Here is a 17,371-nt window from a genome sequence, read left to right as displayed (position 1 = left end):
AGAAAGATCTGTAAGACAAAAGAGAGTGATGGGGGGAGGGTGTAGAAGTTTCTAGAGCAGGTGCACCATAGACATCTAACACATAGAAGCCTCACTGAGCGCTGGTAAATGGAGTGAAGTTTATAAGGCGCCTTTTTACAAAGAGCCATACATTGGTAGCTGTAAACACATTAGAATTATACATATGTTGGTTTGGTGTCTACCTGTATACTGAACATATAAGGAGTAATTAACATTTATAATAATCAGAGATTTCTTACGTTGTTTTTGGTATCTGCTTGCCAAACATATTCTTACATGGGTCAATGAGAGGCATCAACTTAGTTCATGGGGCAGATCTGCCACATCCAATTTGGCAGCAATAGGTCAGCTTGCCTTATGATTCAGCGCATGGCGCCAACTAGAAACTGCTTTAGTGCCCTGTCAACTCCAATGAGGATACAATTATTTATAATAATGTTGGACCAAATGGCTAAAATAATAACAGTGACAAGGAATCATTTCATGGGGGTTGTCACAATAAGAACATATATCCACACAGTTTTCCAGCCCCTCTCTGACAATGTAAGCGTGTGTTTATGTGTAGTTATGATTAAAACTCACCTTTTAACGCCGTCGGATAAAGCATTTAGTGCTTGAATGACTGACTGAAGTACAATACAGACTCTTTGGAATGTAACAACAAAGCAGATCACCAGTGGAGGACTTCAAATCATCCAACTGCCACTAAAACTCACAGATTATACAAAATACAACAGTACATGTACAAACTTTACAAACACAAATGACCATTACACCCTCGACAGATTTTATTTTTCAATCCATCCAACTTCATTACAAAACAAAAGGTGCAATGTGACATGATGTTTAACCCTTCCCAGCACAGAATACAGTATTTCATCACCAGCTGATCATGTAATAACACAGGACATGATTATTTGTAAGAAAGAATCAAAAACTACAAAGCAAAAGTCATCATCATGCTTCACTGATGATGACTGACATATATGCCACTTGATAACAGTTGTAATGCTGCGACACACATCTTTAAGCATCACAACCATTAGGAGTTTGCTTGTCCTCTTTTGGCTCCTCATTGTTTGAGGTTTCACAGCTGAGCTGTTGGAAGTGCAAACCCCTATAACTCAGCCTCACTACTGACCTGTTGGTGACTGTAACAAGATCAATATATTCAGTGGAATAAAAGCTGTAAAGTGACATCTTAAAAACATATTCATCCATTACCTGCATGGAAGAAAATGTGTACCGTTGACAGAAATGAAGCGGCACTTGATTATTTACAACAAAAGCTGGACAGGTGGGAGTTAATGTAAGAGTTGCTTTTTAAAAAACACGATAAACTTTTATTTCATGTTTCATGCCCTGATTGTAAAATCCATAATACCAGGTCCTTTGTTCATTATTCACATGGTTAATGATCTGAACATTAACTGATACCCGTTGTTACAGGTGTGTGATTTTGTGAGTGTGTGTGTGTGGATGAGACCCTGTGAAGGACTTGCATCGATCTCAGATTCAAGCCCTACTTAAGTGCAGTGTAGTAACCATTCTGACTGATTTCCTTCTGATAATCAGTTAGTTGCATTCGCCTGAAGCATTTTTTGTGTGCTCAGCGTCTGAGCCCACTTCTCCAGCTCTGCTCTCAGTGTACTTGCTTCAGGTCGTTCTTCTGGCTGCTCACACAGCATCGACTTGATGATTTGCTCCTGCAAAAACAACAATAACAGATCTTTGGACCAACAACGATGAATGCGGTGAGTCTACAGTATCACTGAAGCTTCTCGCCACATATTCACTTTGGATAAGGGCTGCGACAGTGCAACGCCCTCCTGCTACTTTAGTGTTGCAAGTAAATCATTTAGGATAATAAGGAATATAGAAATGTACCTCTTGGGGAAATGTCTCTGAGAACTCTTTGGGCAACTTCTGATGTCTGGCATCATCCCAAACCTGGTATTCATGCAGTGAACAGGATAAATGTCTTAATAAAATTAACAGATCAAATAATATCAAACAATACAATAAAAACAATAAAAATTCAAACATACTACTACCAGGTTCTGTTTATGAAAGACTCACCACACTTTTGTGGCCAGTAGAGAGTTTCCAAAGGAGCTCAAAGTATATCAACCCCAGAGGAAAAATGTCCACTTTCCGGCCATAGCTCCTCTTGATCTTTTGTGATAGAAAGCAAACACAGTACTGTCAAAAGCTTCCTAATGTTAGCCCTCCATATATCACTATGATAGATTTACTAATTGTGCTCATTATGTAAATGAAGTGTCACTTTTCAGCTCTGGTTTTACTGCTTGAATTTGCAACTACACAATAAAACAGTGTTTTATTGGCACACGTTGCAACACAGTTGATGTTTGCTTTTTGATTTGTTGATCTCTCTGGCAGGCTAACACACCGATTAGCCACAACATTAAAAGGACTAACAGGTTACAGGATTCACCTTAGAATCTGGCATCCATTTGGATGTTTGTCAAGACATGTGATCCACCTAAACACGGCTGGAGAAAAACTATGTCCCTCGCTGGCTATGCCAATCACTGATGGTACTGGCCCCCACAGCAGGACAAATGCACCTTGTGACACCACAGAAATTGCTCAGGGGTGGCCAGAGGCACATGGCAATGACCTTAAGGAGTAGACCAGGCCTCCAAATTCTCTTGATCACAATCTATCAATGGTGCTGGAACAAGGCCAATCCACGGAGGCCCCAGTCGAGGATTGGACTCAGCTTGGACCCATCAAGGCATGGGCTCGACAGGATCTCTGGGGTTTGGGTTGTCTGGTAATGGGGCACTGGAGGCGGATCCTTTGAGCACATTATCCACATTATGCCAGGTCCCAGTGTTTCCAAGCAGAACATTTCATTGTAATGAGATGATCAGTGTAATCCACTCCACCACAAAAGAACTGCCTTTTTATTGTTCTGGCTGATCGGTGTAGGTAGTCTACATGGTAAAGCTCATGAGAGGAACATGTTTTTGAAACAATAATATAACATCTCACTTGTTCTGGAGCCATGTAAGATGGGGTTCCTGTGCAAAGTGTTCTTTCCCTCAAAACATCGTCGTCATCTCTGGTGACCAGACCAAAGTCCCCAATCTTCACTTTTCGATCCAGTCCAAACAGGATGTTGGCAGGCTTGTTGATGAGAAATAAAAACAGAAAAGAAAAGAAATAAGCATCTAGCTCATTGCATGATGGGTAGAAACATATGAACGAGTGACCCTACAGTTTAAAAAGGTATCTGTGTGCCTGAGACCAGCATCAAATTGAAAAAGTCAGCACATGACATTGGGAAGGGCTGTATTTGTTCACTTTGAATGGATAAATGATTAACTAAAACTGCCTTAGAGGCTTCACTACAGGTTTGTGCAAAGATCGAAGGGTGCTGGTGGGGCTTTGTCAGAGGACATCAAATGCTCACCTTCAGGTCTCTGTGGATGTGCTTCATGGAGTGAATATATTCAACTCCAGTAACTATTTGCTTAGCGATGTTTAAACTTTCTTCCTGCCTCTTGGAGTCCTGCGGAGACTGAGCGTTTTTCTGTTTGATCCACTTTTTGAGGGTTTCGGTGTCACATAACTCCATCTGAATATAAAGGTACTTTGCGGATGACTGATCTGCAGATCTAGGAAGGTAAGAACAGAAAAATGATTGAATTACTCTCCTTTAACTTGAAATGTGAAGTTAAGACTTAAAGAAACAGTTAAAAAAAAAAAAATAATATTCTTCCTCTTACCTGTAGTGCTACTTATCCATCTACATTGTTTTGGTGTGAGTTTCTGCGTTTTGGAAATTTCAGCTAAGATGTCTGCTTTCTTTATAATGTAATGGGACTAGATGGCACTTAGCTTGTGATGTATAAACCACCTAAACAGTATAATTGAAACATTCAAAAGCCACTTGTCTTTCTAGTAATCATGACCCAGATACTCAGGATAATCCACAGACCATGTTGTGAGCAGTTTAATGTAGCAATTGCATCTCTACAGCCAACTTTTCTAAAACCACACAGCTCACAGGAACAGTCTTGATGGATGAATACCACTACAGGTAAGAGTACGCCTGGGCGATAAAACGATAGCAATAAGTATCGGCAACAGACACGTCATCGATAGAAATAAGAAAACAGTTTGATAAAATTGTTCTATAGTTTCAAGTATATGCATAAAATCTGAACCAACCTCAAAACACATAGTGAATATGCCCTGACTTATAAACAGCCTATCATGTCCCTTGATAATGGAGCGTGCTAAGACAGCCAATCATTTAACAGGTGTGTAGGTCAGTTGTGCCATCGCCATGTGACTGACAACAGAAGAGCGTATCAGAAGCGTAACTATGGACTAGTTCTTACAGGGCCAGCCGTGCTCCGCCTGTAAAACGGTTAACTCACACAGTAGTAATGTCTGCTTTTCTTGCAGTCCCATACAGCGGCCTATGAGCGTCAGCTGTGCCGGGAAACACACCGATCCCTTCAGCGACTCTCCCAGTCTTCTGATGCTCCTCATTTCACTCATCCTCCAGAGCGTCTCTTCGCTGCTGGAGTTTCTCCAGGCTCGTTAGGTGGAGCAAACAGATTGGCTCTGGCCACTGCTGTTCCACTGACCCAGCCTGTTTGCTCGACCTACTAGCCCAGAGACACTGAAGCTACGACAGCCAAAGTGGTGGGTGCCCTTTAAGGGAAGTGCATTGGTCTTACTGGGAAGGGCTGTATCCTGAATCCTCCGTCCAAAATGTGTAGTATCTGATGATATTAGGGTGGCTAAGGTCCGACAATGTAGTCACCTCTCGGAGAGATTTCCTGATCCAAAGGAAAATATTATCAAATAATCAAAACACTTGCACAAACACTGCACATGCAACTCTGCACATTGGCACCTACTGCATACTTACTCTTCCCAGCGGACAATCTTTACAGCGAAGTCCCTTTTCAGCAGTTTGTTTCTTGCTTTGTAAACATTCCCAAATGTTCCACTGCCAAGTATCTTCATATGATCGTACTCTGAAGTAAACCTGTCAAGATTAACACTACTGTTATTGCAAAAGTTAAGACTATAGAAAGGGACGTTTTGTTTGCATATCACTTATTGGGAGAAAGGATTTGAGACCACAGCAGTATAAAACACACGCCACATTGTATATCAGTGTTTATTTTCATACCTGGACTGGGTCTCTTCATGACTTGTTTCCATTTTCCGGACTTTCACAGCAAGCTTAGAGAATAAAAGAGTAAAACTGATTACGACTGTTTAGCCTGGCTCTGAATATCAGGTTGTTTACTCTTTATTAGGAAATATGTGTCACCTGCCACATCAAAACAACCAAGTAGTATATTGTCTTTTGGAGTGACTCCCTTCATAGTTTGGATGTTCTTATTCTTACAACACTACTACTATTCTGTTGCTCTCTCCACATTCAGAGTCAGCAGACTATCAGTGGGTGGACATCTGTTTTAACTATCACAGTTTTTAAGGTTGTGATGAAAAACACGCACCTGATTGTTAGAAGAGTTTGATGCTTTTCTCCGTCGTCCTGTGCTAGTTTTATCAATTTCCATGCTTTGTAAAGATTTAAGAGACACCCTAGGAGAACATAACAAGAGACCTGAGTGAAGCGTTTCATGTGTTGAACTCTACAATCTGTTCAAAGACTAGGGTTAAAAAGTGCCTTACTGGGAAGTTGACATCATGCTTGGTGTGTCATATTCAGACACAGCTGACCTGACGGGCGTCTACAATACACAAGAAAGTGGTTAATTGTTACAAAGTGGCACATTCAATTATTTTAAAGTGCAAGGTGTAAGATATGGCCTGACCTGTCAAAGGTCATTTCAAACAAATGGGAGGCAGCATATAACCACTGCTGACTGCTATTCCTCGACAGTAGCTAAGCCCGCCTTAGTTAGCGATAGGGAGAAACGTGAATTCAGGGGGAATTTGTTTGTATTCCGTTTGGCAAGGAATGCGACTTTAAGAGTATTTCCTTTTCTGACATTAGTGAGTTTATTTTTCTATCAGACAATGAAAGCTAAGAGAAAAGTACCTAACTTGCTGCTCGTTTACATCTCCCAGCTTTAACTGACCATCAGACCATCGCTTCTAGAGGTACAGATGTATTATTACAAGCCAGGCCAAGCAGGTTAGCACGCTAACTTCAGCACAGGCATCTTAGACATTATGCTGAAACTTTTTTCTTCACATTCTGTTGATAATGTCAGTTTATGTATTGAATGTTTAAAACTAAAATGCTGACCATATCTTACACATTGCATCTTTAATGTCCTTTTACACCTCAGTTCAAAGCAGAATACACCCAAAACAAAACTTTCTTGCTCTTACAAGCTGCTGCCGGTCTGCCGCAGTCTTTAAATATCAGTAAGTGCAGATTTTTGCTTTACCTGCAAAAGATTTTTTTTTTTTACAATCATGAGGAAACAGACCTGAGCCTTGGATGGGCTCGATACGTCCATGTATACTGTTGAGCTACTCTTGCTCATCCACATGCTTTGTGCTGATGATTCATGGGACATCCTACGGGAATAGAATGAGGGATGTGAGTACAGCTTCCTCAGTGTTTAACTCAATGACTTGCTCTCCTACCTATAACAATGAGCGCCTCACCGTGTAAGTGGTCGCAGTGAAAACATCGGTGGTGCAACATCTTTGGACACTGTTGATGTGAGGGACACCTAAATCCACAGAAAGGGTGTTGGATGTAATAATTTAATGTAAAAGTTTCATTATAGAGTATTCACTAAAAGACAACACACTACAGGGAAGCTTTTTACCTCAGAGCTGTGATAATCCTCAAGTCATCCTTCACACTACTATACACTCTATACAGTTGTTAGTTGTTTTTAATTCTCATCTGTAATCTTGAAAATGTAAAAAGTAATTTATTTTTTTTGCTGAATACCCAGCGCCATGACATAGTAAGTTGTGGGCCTCAGTTTAAACCAGAAGAAACTGGTGTGTATTACTCACCTCTGTACTGCCACTTATTATATCAAACACAAGCTTGGCTGCTTCCTCCTTAGCATCCTTCTTCGTTTTCCCACTGACACGTGGATACTCCTTATCACCAACCACAAAGCTACACCAGCTAAGACCATAAAAACTCGTATTTAATGAATTTGGACAATAACTGATCATTTGGATGCGGTACCAGTGGGGGACTTACTGAGTTGAACTGTTTGGTCCCGGCCTTGTCGTCTCCACAGCCTTTATAGCCATCCTGCTCTGCTGACAATATTCATTGAGCCAACACACATATTTGCCTTGAGTGATGCTTGTCTGATGAACGGGTGCAGTTGCAGCTTCTGCTGACTTTTCTGCCTGTCAAGATAATAAAATCATACATGAGGAAGACTTTTGCCACAAAATTATCTTTCACTTTGAAATAACTACAATCCGAAGAAGAACTGTGATCTTACCGCGTTCTGCACCAGCCTCTCCAGGGCATTTTTAGCTGCATTTTTCTTGGCTTCCTTCTTGTTCCTCCCCACACCCTCAGGATACACTTTCCCATTCAGGACTGCCCTCTGGGTGAATCTGCAGACGGATCGTCACATGGTCGATATGCATTAAAGTTGACAGGAAATGCTGTTGAAGCTGGAGAGGATTCAGTTACAGTCCGAAAAGACACTACCACATTCAGCCTGCAGGGGGTGATATTCATCCATGCTGTGACTCAACCAGGATATTCACACACTGAGGCCATGTTCAGTTGTTATTACATAGAGAGGCTAAAACTGTTATACTGTGTGTTAGTCAAACCCCACGCCGATTGAAAGTCAGGTGAAGTTTTGTAGTCCTCATAACATTTCTAGAGCTTCACAGACAAAAAGTGTTACAGCATTATCATATAAAACTGAAGCTGAGGGAGACATTTATTTGAAATGTAAAAAGAAAATGCTTCACGCAGTTCATCCAGCAAAATCCTAAATTGATGTGAAAAGATGTGATTTACGTCTTTTTAAAAGCAAAATTAGCAGCTGCTAGGCTAAAAGCCCTCCTGTCATTAACGGCGTAAGACACTGGCCTTTCAAATCAAACTGTGATCTTGGGGCGGCTGGATGAGCTGAATAGAGCCATTTTATATTATTTTCTTTTTTTTTAATGCTTTAAAACAAGTCCCCATCTTATATCAGTAAAAAACAGCCACATTTCACCGGAGCATGCCTGTAGCCAAACAAACACCGAGCGGTGACCAACACACAGAGACTGAACTCACATCCTGTCATGGTCAGGTCCAACAGAGCCGAGGTCCTCGTACTGCGGCGGCCCACACCGTGTTTTCTGAGCATACTCGTTCAGTCTTTCGACGTAGTTTCCAGTTTCCATCATTAAAGACGATGCAGGACTTTTCTCTTTTCCCGACGCGCCTTGTTTTCTGCCTCCCGGCCTGCGTCCAGCTGTGCTGTTCCGATTCGTCTGACTGATGCTTTCAAAGTTTCGCTTTCCGAATTTTGACGTCATTCGGGGGACGTCACGTGGTTTTGTTGGATCTGGAGCGTCATCACCCATCTTACACCTGCTGGGAGATCACATATCTGCGGTTCTGCATCAGATATCAGTAACTGCAGTCATCTTTACGTTTACTCAAATATAACTTTTAGGTACTGTTACAAATCTGGCTGTAGTCTATAGCATGTCTTCATGTACTGCATTTGCAGTACAGGGAAGTTACTTCACTTCTGCAGGCAACTACGAAATGATTATATTGTTTTCATAGAGAAAAGTCAGAGCTATACTAGGAACTTGCTTGCCCTTGACCGCCCACATCACCAGCTGACAATAATAAGAGCCCAGGTCATGATTATTTGTGACGAGGGAAAAACTTTGCTGTCCCAGTTTAAAAAATGTACCAGTTTATGTGACTTTTTCCCATTAATTCCTACATACTTGATAGTCAGGATTTCTCACAGACACTTCCCTCAGCAATCAAAGCATTCAAAGTAGGTCTATTACTAATATAAGTATTGATATGTTAAATAGTTGTGCTCATGATAACTGGGCTTGAACAAAAAGATGTATTGGCACTCACACATAAAACACACATTATACATGTCATTTTATTTTCATATATTTTTTGCATTTTGACATGTTTTCGTTTTCCAGTAACAACTGCCAGTATTTTTTCAGTGTCCCCGGTTTTCATTTTAACCGTCACCATTTCACATGGAGAGGTGGATAAATGAACAGAATCCTTTAGCGGACAGTTGAAAGATTCCCCGTTATAATACTAAAAGTACCAATACTACTGATACCAAGTATTGACTTGCGTATCAATAGGATAGATACCAAAAAAGGTTATATCCATTTCATGTATCATCCAGCTGCATACATGTGCAAACTTGATGTTGAACGACCATTACACCCTAGTTACTCACATCCTATGTTCCAATCCATCTGAATTCATTACAAAATAAATGGTGCAACACGACATCACGTTTAACCATTTCCAGCACAGAATACAGTGTTTCATTATCAGCTCACCATGTTACAAGACAGGGCATGATTATTTGCTAGAAGCAATCAAAAACATCAAAGTAAAAGCACAGGTTATGTGGTATAAATATGATGTGTAAGCCTATTGTTTACACTCTGCAACCCAAGCTTCACAGCTGAGCTGTTTTAAGTGCAACCCCCCCCATCCCTCAGCCTCACTACTGCCCTGTTGGTGACCATAACAATTTTCCAGTTATTCAGTGAAAAAACAAAAGATTGTAAAGTGACATTTTATAAACACATTCATCCATTACCAGCATAGAAGACAATGTCAACTGTTGACATGAAATTAACTGGCACATGATTATTTAGAACAAAAGCTGGACATGGGTGAGTTAATGTAAAAGTTGCTTTTTAAAAACACAATCACTTCATGTTTCATTCCTTGACTGTAAAAATACATAATACCAGGTCCCCTTTTTCAGGTTGTTCATTATTCACATGGTTAATGATCTGAATGTTTACTGCTACCCTTTGTTACAGGTGTGTGTGTGTGTGTGTGTGTGTGTGTGTGTGTGTGTGTATGTGTGACAATGTAAAGCCCTGCGATAATCAGACAGTTACATTCTTCTGAAGCATTCGTTGTGTGTTGAATGTCTCAGCCAACTTCTCCAGCTCTGCCTTCAGTGTACTTGCTTCAGGTCGGTCTTCTGGCTTCTCACACAGCATTGACTTGATGATTAGTTTCTGCAAAAAACAACAACAACAAAAACAGATGTTTGGACCAACAATAATGAATGCTATCATCCTGCTATCAGTTAGGATATTAAGAATATAGTAATCTACCTCTTGGGGAAAAGTTGTTGAAAACTCTTGGGGGAACTTCTGATGTCTGGCATCATCTAAAACCTGTTATCCATGCAGTGATGGAAGGATGAAAGAACACGTTAACTTAACATGTATAGATGAATCTAATTATATCAAATGTTACAAATAAAAACAATATGAAAAAACAACTTCCATCATATCTGCTATCTACAGCAATTTGCTTTTCCTACATAGCATACTGCAGATAACACTACCAGTACTACTGGGGCAAAAGGTGTAAAACAGGAAACATGCACACAGTCTTTTTGTCAGATTTATAAAACCCCATGTACGTCTGTTCCCACGCGTCTTTTCCTCACACACCTCAATCAACCTAAAACTGGGCGCACATGCTTCAGCTGTCTGACCATGCTTGACACACAATCTACTACAGAGGAAGAGGAAGCATCATTTTACTGACTGTGAACTTCAAGTAATGACTGATCAAACAGATGGATGGACAAACAGTGGAGGCATCAGCCACAAAATGAAGCATCGAACTGAAAACAGACCTAAAAGACTGTGTGCAGGGTACACATGGTGTTAAAAGATGTGTACCAATTTTTATGCGTTCGGACACCGGCATAGAAATTGATGTAAGTGCATTTTTTGGTTTACACATTTGGCCCCTGGTGTATGCTTTACTGGTTTCTTATTTGTATATAACAAAGATAAGCCTTTGTAATATAGAATAGAGTGTAGAAGAATAGATGTTTTTTGTCATTGTTTCTGAAGCAACGAAACACAGATAATGTTGTAGTGACAAGTCGTTTGTCAAGCTTTACTGGCAACACACAATGTTTGTGAAAGACTCACCTCAATTCTTTCATGACCTGTAGCAATTCTCCAAAGGAGTTCAAAGTATATCAACCCCAGAGGAAATATGTCCACTTTCCGGCCATAGTTCTTCCTCTTCTGTCATAGAAATAAACACAGCGCTGAAGAAAGCTGCCTTATGTCGTCCTTTCAATAATACCTTTTTACTGCCGAAATTTGCAACTAAGACTTGAAATAATGCATTGGCATAAAGTTGTAACAAGTTTGATGTATGCACTTTGATTTCACAACTCTCACTAGCATCAGGGGAAGCTGAGCTTCAGGGAGCACTGTTAAGTGTAGTTAGCACATATGTAGTCTACCTATTTCAGCTCATGAGAAGAGAACATTTGTAAAAACAAGCACAGAAGAATTAGTGTAGACCATCTCACTTGTTCAGGAGCCATGTAAATTGGGGTTCCTTTGTTTACTGTTCTGTCCATCAAAGCATCATCGTCATCTCTGGTGACCAGACCGAAGTCCCCAATTTTCGCTTTTCCATCCGTTCCAAACAGGATGTTGTCAGGCTTATTGGTGAGAAACAAGAACAGAAATTTCAACAAATACACATCTAGTGCCTCACATGATGATCAAACACATGGACAAGTGAACTCAAAAGAGATATACAGGATAGGGACGATAAAATACTGGATGTATTGCGGATCACAATGAAAAACACAAGTTTTTTATTGCAAAGTCATTTTCGGGAGAAACTTAAAAACGAAGTCCAGATCGCTCTCGTGCAGTCCTATATCGATTCCCTGACGTATTCTGAACGGCTGAAGTCATGACTTGCACACTGAAAACATGTTTAATTGGATATGTGTGTATATGCTATGGAAATGACTGGGATATGAGTATATAATAATAATAATAAAAATAATAATATTAACAACAATAACAAAGGAAAGGAGACCTTATTTCCAGTGCTTCATTTGCTTGTTTTTATATGTGTGTACCATCTGTGATGCAATACAAATACTTGTTCACTAAGAAAATGTAAAGTGATTTCAGTATCTTTTCGTGCAAACGTATTTATTCACTGAATTAAGGTTATAGGAGTACTTTTGATGATTATCGAGATAACATAATGAAACGCAATTATGTTGGACAGGATATTTGTCAATTGAAATTTACATATCTTCCCATGCCTACATAAGGTAAATGATTGACTAACAATATCTAGTTTGAGGAAGGATCTGTCTCGGGCTGTTGGTGGGGCCTCATCAGGGTAAACCAGAGGACATCAAATGCTCACCTTCAGGTCTCTGTGGATGTGCTTCATGGAGTGAATATATTCGACTCCAGTAACTATTTGCTGAGCGATGTTTAAACTTTCTTCCTGCCTCTTGGAATGTTGCAGAGACTGACCGTTCTTCTCACGGATCCATGCTGTAAGTGTGCCATCACATAACTCCATCTGAATATAAAGGTACTTATATTTAGATTTATATGGAAACCTGGGAAGAAAGAACAGAACAATTGATTTAATTGCTCTACTTTAACTAGAAAACCAGTACGCCATTCATGTTCACATTGAACACAAGAGCATTGGACTTACTGGGTAGAGTTGTATCCTGAATCCTCCATCCAAAATGTGTAGTATCTGACTATATTAAGGTGGTGGAGGTCCGATAATGTCCCCACCTCTTGGAGAGATTTCCTGATCCAAAAAAGAATATAATTCACTGAACAAAACACTGCACATGTAACTATGCACATTGACACCTACTGCACACTTACTCTTCACAGCAGACAATCTTTACAGCGTAGTCCCTTTTCAGCAGTTTGTTTCTTGCTTTGTAAACCCAACCATACCCTCCACTGCCAAGACACTCCATAGGATCATACTCTGAAGTAAACCTGTTGAGATTAACACTACTGTTTAGGCAAAAAAAGTAGAAAACATAGAAAGTGAATTTTTGATTGCACATCACTTATTGGGAGACAGATTTGAGACCACGTCAGTATAAAACACACGCCACATTGTAAATCAAAGCTTATTTTCATACCTGGACTGGGTCTCATTATGATTTGTTTCCAGTTTCTGGCCTTTCACAGCAAGCTTAGAGAATAAAAGAATACAACTGATTATCAATTTTGAGTCCTGCTCTGAATATCTGGTTGTTTACACTTTAAGAATTAGGAAACACAACATGTCACCTGCCAGGCAGATTATCAGAGGGTGGATTTCTCTTTTAACTATCACAGTTTTTAAGGTTGTGATGAAAAGCACAAACCTGATCCTTAGAGGAGTTTGATGAGCTGCTCCATCGTCCTGAGCTACTTGTATCAGTTGCCTTGCTTTGTGAAGATTCGCCAGACTCCCTAGGAGAACATGACAAGAGACCTGAGTAAAGTGTTTGCAGTGTTAAACTCCACTGTCTGTTTGAACAGTCGGGTCAGAAAGTGCCTTACAGGGAAGCTGACATACTGCTTGGTGTGTCATCTTCAGTTGACCTGACAGACATCTACAAAACACAAGAAGGTGGTTAACTGTTACAAAGTGACATGTTCATTTATTAAAAGTCCAAGGTTTCAGATATGGCCTGACCTGTTAAAGGTCATTTCACACAAATGGGATGCAGCATATCATCACTGCTGACTGCTGCTCAAGAGTATTCACTTTATTGGCATCTCTGAGGTTCATTTTTGTATTTGTTAGACTAAAAAATCTAAGACAGTTTATTAAAAGTAGCCACCTCATCCTTTGCATGCATATCCTTGCTGAAACTACAGGGAGTAATACTATTGTCCTTGAGCTACATATTGGTAATAGGAGACAAGACGAGCAAGGGCTAGCTGATTAGCATGCTAACAAGGGTTGACATCTCTGCGAACACAGGAGACAGACGTCTTTGACATTCAGTAATGTCAAACTGTTCCTTCCTTACATTCCGTTTGATTATATACATTTTCTGAGCGATTTACACTAAAATTCTGACCATAACGCACACAATGCACCTTTAAGTCACAGTTCAGGTCTTTTGATGCACAAACGCACCTGTACCTGCCACACTCCATATTACGCCACACAAACGCAGAAATACAGACCCTGCACGGTTGAGAACAAAAACTTTCTTGTGCTTACAAGCTGCAACTGGTGTGCTGCAGTCTTTTTAATATCTGTCATTAGTGCAGATTTTTGTTTTGCCTATGAACATTTTTTAACGACTATGAGGAAACAGACCTGAGCCTTGGAAGGGTTTGATGAATCCACGAATACTATTGAGTTACTTGTGCTCATCGCCTGCATTGATGATTCCAGGGACTCCCTGGAGGAATAAGAAGAAAATGAAAGATAAAATAAGTGAAGTGAGTACAACTTCCTCAGTATTTAACTCAGGGACATGCTCTTCCCTAATGGCAAAAGGTGCCTCACAGTGGAGCTGCAGCCATCTGTGGTTCACCATCTTCGGACACCATTGATCTGAAGGAAACCTAAAAATGCACAAAATTTGGGGGATTTTAAGGGAATGGCTTTCAAAATAAAAGCATGTAGGGTGTGGTGAACATGGTCCGTGTAAGTCTGCCAGACCACCATTAGCTGTCAGTTTATTTGGTACATCAAGCTAAAACTAGTGCAAGTTCATACAACAGTCGTGCCATAAATCAGTGCATGTGTGTATTTGTCATAAAGTAGAACAGAAAATATCAAATACCTTGCTGTCCCAGTCTGACTGTTCTTGAAGAGCAGACCAGGCCAACCGAGCTGCATTTTGCTCGGCTTCCTTCACAGTCTTACCCTCAGCCTCAGGGTATTCCTTATTGTTGATCACTAATTTGTAGAAAAATCTGCAATGTGCATTTAAAAGAAGGAAACAGTTTAAATCATTGTGTTCACCTTTGAATATCGTTTACAACTGGACTGATCGATCGAGAGTTAGCGTTGAGTCTCAGTAGTATTTGTCCAGGTCAAAGAGGTTCAGGCTCATACTCACCGCAGGTTATTAGGTGGACCAATCCTCCTCACTTCAGTGTATAGAGGGCGGCAGTTTTTTTTCTGACAGTAGTGGTTGACAATTCCTTTGTAATTTGTCTCTGTAAAGCTGTTGTCGAAGCTCACGCTGAGGCATCCTGTCTTATCGCTGTAATAAACAGGTAACATGTCACACTGATGAAGACAGGATGACTGAACAATGCATTAACATCGTCATTTACTCACCAGAGATCAGAAACATTATGTTGACTTGACGTATGGTTGCGATTCTCGTCTGAAGTCTTGAAAATGTAAAGAAGAGTAGAATTTTGAGATGGCTCACGCTGGTGAATGTATGACGCAATACGTTTTTTGGCCTATGATTAAGCCACATGTGTGTAACTCACCTCTGTAGTTTTATTGCCACATATCGTATCATACACAAGCTTGGCTGCTGCCTCCTTAGCATCCTTCTTTGTTTTCCCACTTGCAGCTGGATACTCCTTATCACCAACCTTGTAGCTAAACGAACTAAGACCATGAAAAAACTTTTATTTAATGCATTTTAAAGGTGTGACAAAATAGCAGAGAATTTGGATGCAGTTGGGAAACTTACAATGCATCATATAATCCCACTCTTGTCGTCTCCACAGCCTTTATAGCCACCCTGTTCTTGTGTCCATATTCATTGAGCCAACACACGTAGTTCGTTTGAGTGATGCTTGTCTGATGAACGGGGGCAGTCGACGCTTCTGCTGACTCTTCTGTCTGTCAAGATAACAAACAAACATCAAGAAAACATCTGCCATCAAGTTCCCTTTTACTTTTAAACACCCACAATCCAAGAACTGTGATCTTACCGAGTACTCCATCAACCACTCCAGGGCATTTTTAGCTGCGTTTTGCTTGGCTTCCTTCTTGTTCCTCCCCACACCCTCAGGATACCCTTTCCCATTCAGGACTGCCCTCTGGGTGAATCTGTGCAGGAATCGTCACATTGTCGGTGTGCATTAATGTTGACAGGGAATACTGTTGAAGCTGGAGAGGATTCAGTTGCATGTATCGGAACCTCACTACCAAATTCATACTGCAGGAGGTGATAATCATCCAGGCTGTGACTCAACCAGGATATTGAAACACTGAAGCCATGTTCAGTTGTTATGACATTCATAGGCTGAAACTCCCTGACACTGTACATTCTACAGGTACTTCTACTCAATTATGTTTAGTGCCACTTTATGCCCCTCCTCTGTCACCTTACCTGACCGTATATTACTTTTTAGGCCACATAGCAGAATTGATCAGCTGCAGTTAACCCCCTGTGTTCTGGGGTGGGTGTAACGGTAAGACTATGGCCCTGTGCAGTTTAAGATCCTCCCATACACCTTCATGTGAATAACAAATCTGTCATCTGTGGAGGTCTCTCTTCAAAATGCAAGTAAAAGCTTTAGCTGTGTAGCTGTTTAATCCTACAGTTCCATTTTAGAAAACATATTTCGACTTTCTGTAGTTGGATGTCTGAGTTGATATACCGGCCTCCTCCCAAATCCTCTAGGTGACTGACTTCATTCTGTGCGCATTATCTCGACACTGAACCACCACCTTCACCAGCATAGCCAAACAAACACCGAGGGGTGAACAACACACAGAGACTGAACTCACGTCCTGTCATGGTCAGGTCCAACAGAGCCGAGGTCCTCGTACTGCGGCGGCCCACACCGTGTTCTCTGAGCATACTCGTTCAGTCTAGCGACGTAGTTTACAGTTTCCATCATAAAAGACGATGCCGGACTTTTCCCCCTTTCCCTTCCCGTCTTCACTCCGCTGCTCGTCCTGCGCACTGCCGTGCTCTGTTTCGATTCGTCTGACTGCTGATATTTTTAAGTTTCGTTTTCCGACGAAAGACGTGTGTCACGTGATTTAATTTCACCTGGACGGTCAACACTGGATCTGATCATCGACACCCACCTTAAAACGGCACAATAAATAAATAAATAAATAAATAAATAAATAAATAAATAAAATTAGGAATTAAACTACTCAATGTCTGCAGATATTATTTTTGTTACAGTCTGTCCAGTGGTGCGAGCAAAGTGTTTCAGGGTGAGGGCAACATTTTGAAAATTCCCCCCACCCCCCAACACATATATGTGATACCTAAAGCATGGCTCAGATGTTTTGTTTTTGGCCCACTGCAGTGCAAGCAACACTGCCAACATATGACATCTGCTGCACACTTGGATGCTCTGTTACTCTCTTGGATGTACCCTGTAATAG

The 17,371-nt window shown here is 40.7% G+C and overlaps 2 protein-coding genes across 2 annotated transcripts; both read right to left on the bottom strand.

Annotated features, from left to right (window-relative positions):
- Positions 1–785: 785 nt before the first annotated feature.
- On the bottom strand, positions 786–8,520 carry LOC119033621 (interferon-induced, double-stranded RNA-activated protein kinase-like). Its single transcript, XM_037123955.1, has 16 exons — positions 8,276–8,520; positions 7,476–7,593; positions 7,223–7,377; positions 7,027–7,144; positions 6,664–6,731; positions 6,483–6,573; positions 5,716–5,774; positions 5,538–5,625; positions 5,204–5,256; positions 4,937–5,056; positions 4,743–4,844; positions 3,464–3,668; positions 3,043–3,177; positions 2,101–2,196; positions 1,909–1,971; positions 786–1,727 (listed from the first exon to the last, which is right to left on the bottom strand). Exons 1-16 carry the CDS (start codon positions 8,518–8,520, stop codon positions 1,593–1,595), a joined length of 1,851 nt encoding a protein of 616 aa, XP_036979850.1. The 3' UTR covers positions 786–1,592.
- Positions 8,521–9,096: 576 nt separating this feature from the next.
- Positions 9,097–17,019, bottom strand: LOC119033620 (interferon-induced, double-stranded RNA-activated protein kinase-like). The gene is made up of 19 exons (XM_037123954.1): positions 16,757–17,019; positions 15,955–16,072; positions 15,711–15,862; positions 15,502–15,625; positions 15,341–15,396; positions 15,117–15,263; positions 14,838–14,970; positions 14,558–14,616; positions 14,366–14,450; positions 13,594–13,646; positions 13,416–13,503; positions 13,188–13,240; positions 12,919–13,038; positions 12,737–12,838; positions 12,434–12,635; positions 11,568–11,702; positions 11,176–11,274; positions 10,339–10,401; positions 9,097–10,239 (listed from the first exon to the last, which is right to left on the bottom strand). Exons 1-19 carry the CDS (start codon positions 16,867–16,869, stop codon positions 10,105–10,107), a joined length of 2,037 nt encoding a protein of 678 aa, XP_036979849.1. The 5' UTR covers positions 16,870–17,019; the 3' UTR covers positions 9,097–10,104.
- Between the last annotated feature and the right edge of the window lie 352 nt (positions 17,020–17,371).

Source organism: Acanthopagrus latus, chromosome 15, assembly GCF_904848185.1.
Source record: "Acanthopagrus latus isolate v.2019 chromosome 15, fAcaLat1.1, whole genome shotgun sequence".
Lineage (NCBI taxonomy): Eukaryota > Metazoa > Chordata > Actinopteri > Spariformes > Sparidae > Acanthopagrus > Acanthopagrus latus.
The sequence above is the reverse complement of the archived record's forward strand: the minus strand, read 5'-3'. Positions and strand labels throughout refer to the sequence as shown.

Bases quoted from the DNA above. Each gene is read 5' to 3' on its own strand.
- LOC119033620 (XM_037123954.1), bottom strand. From the start codon at position 16,869: ATGATGGAAACTGTAAACTACGTCGCTAGACTGAACGAGTATGCTCAG. The intron at 14,971-15,116 runs GTGAGTATGAGC...TGCACATTGCAG, and splicing joins GGTCCACCTAATAACCTGCG to ATTTTTCTACAAATTAGTGA. The intron at 11,275-11,567 runs GTGAGATGGTCT...TTTCTATGACAG, and splicing joins TTTACATGGCTCCTGAACAA to AAGAGGAAGAACTATGGCCG.
- LOC119033621 (XM_037123955.1), bottom strand. From the start codon at position 8,520: ATGACGTCAAAATTCGGAAAGCGAAACTTTGAAAGCATCAGTCAGACG. The intron at 5,257-5,537 runs GTGCGTGTTTTT...TTATTCTCTAAG, and splicing joins CAAACTCTTCTAACAATCAG to CTTGCTGTGAAAGTCCGGAA. The intron at 3,178-3,463 runs GTGAGCATTTGA...CTCATCAACAAG, and splicing joins ACATCCACAGAGACCTGAAG to CCTGCCAACATCCTGTTTGG.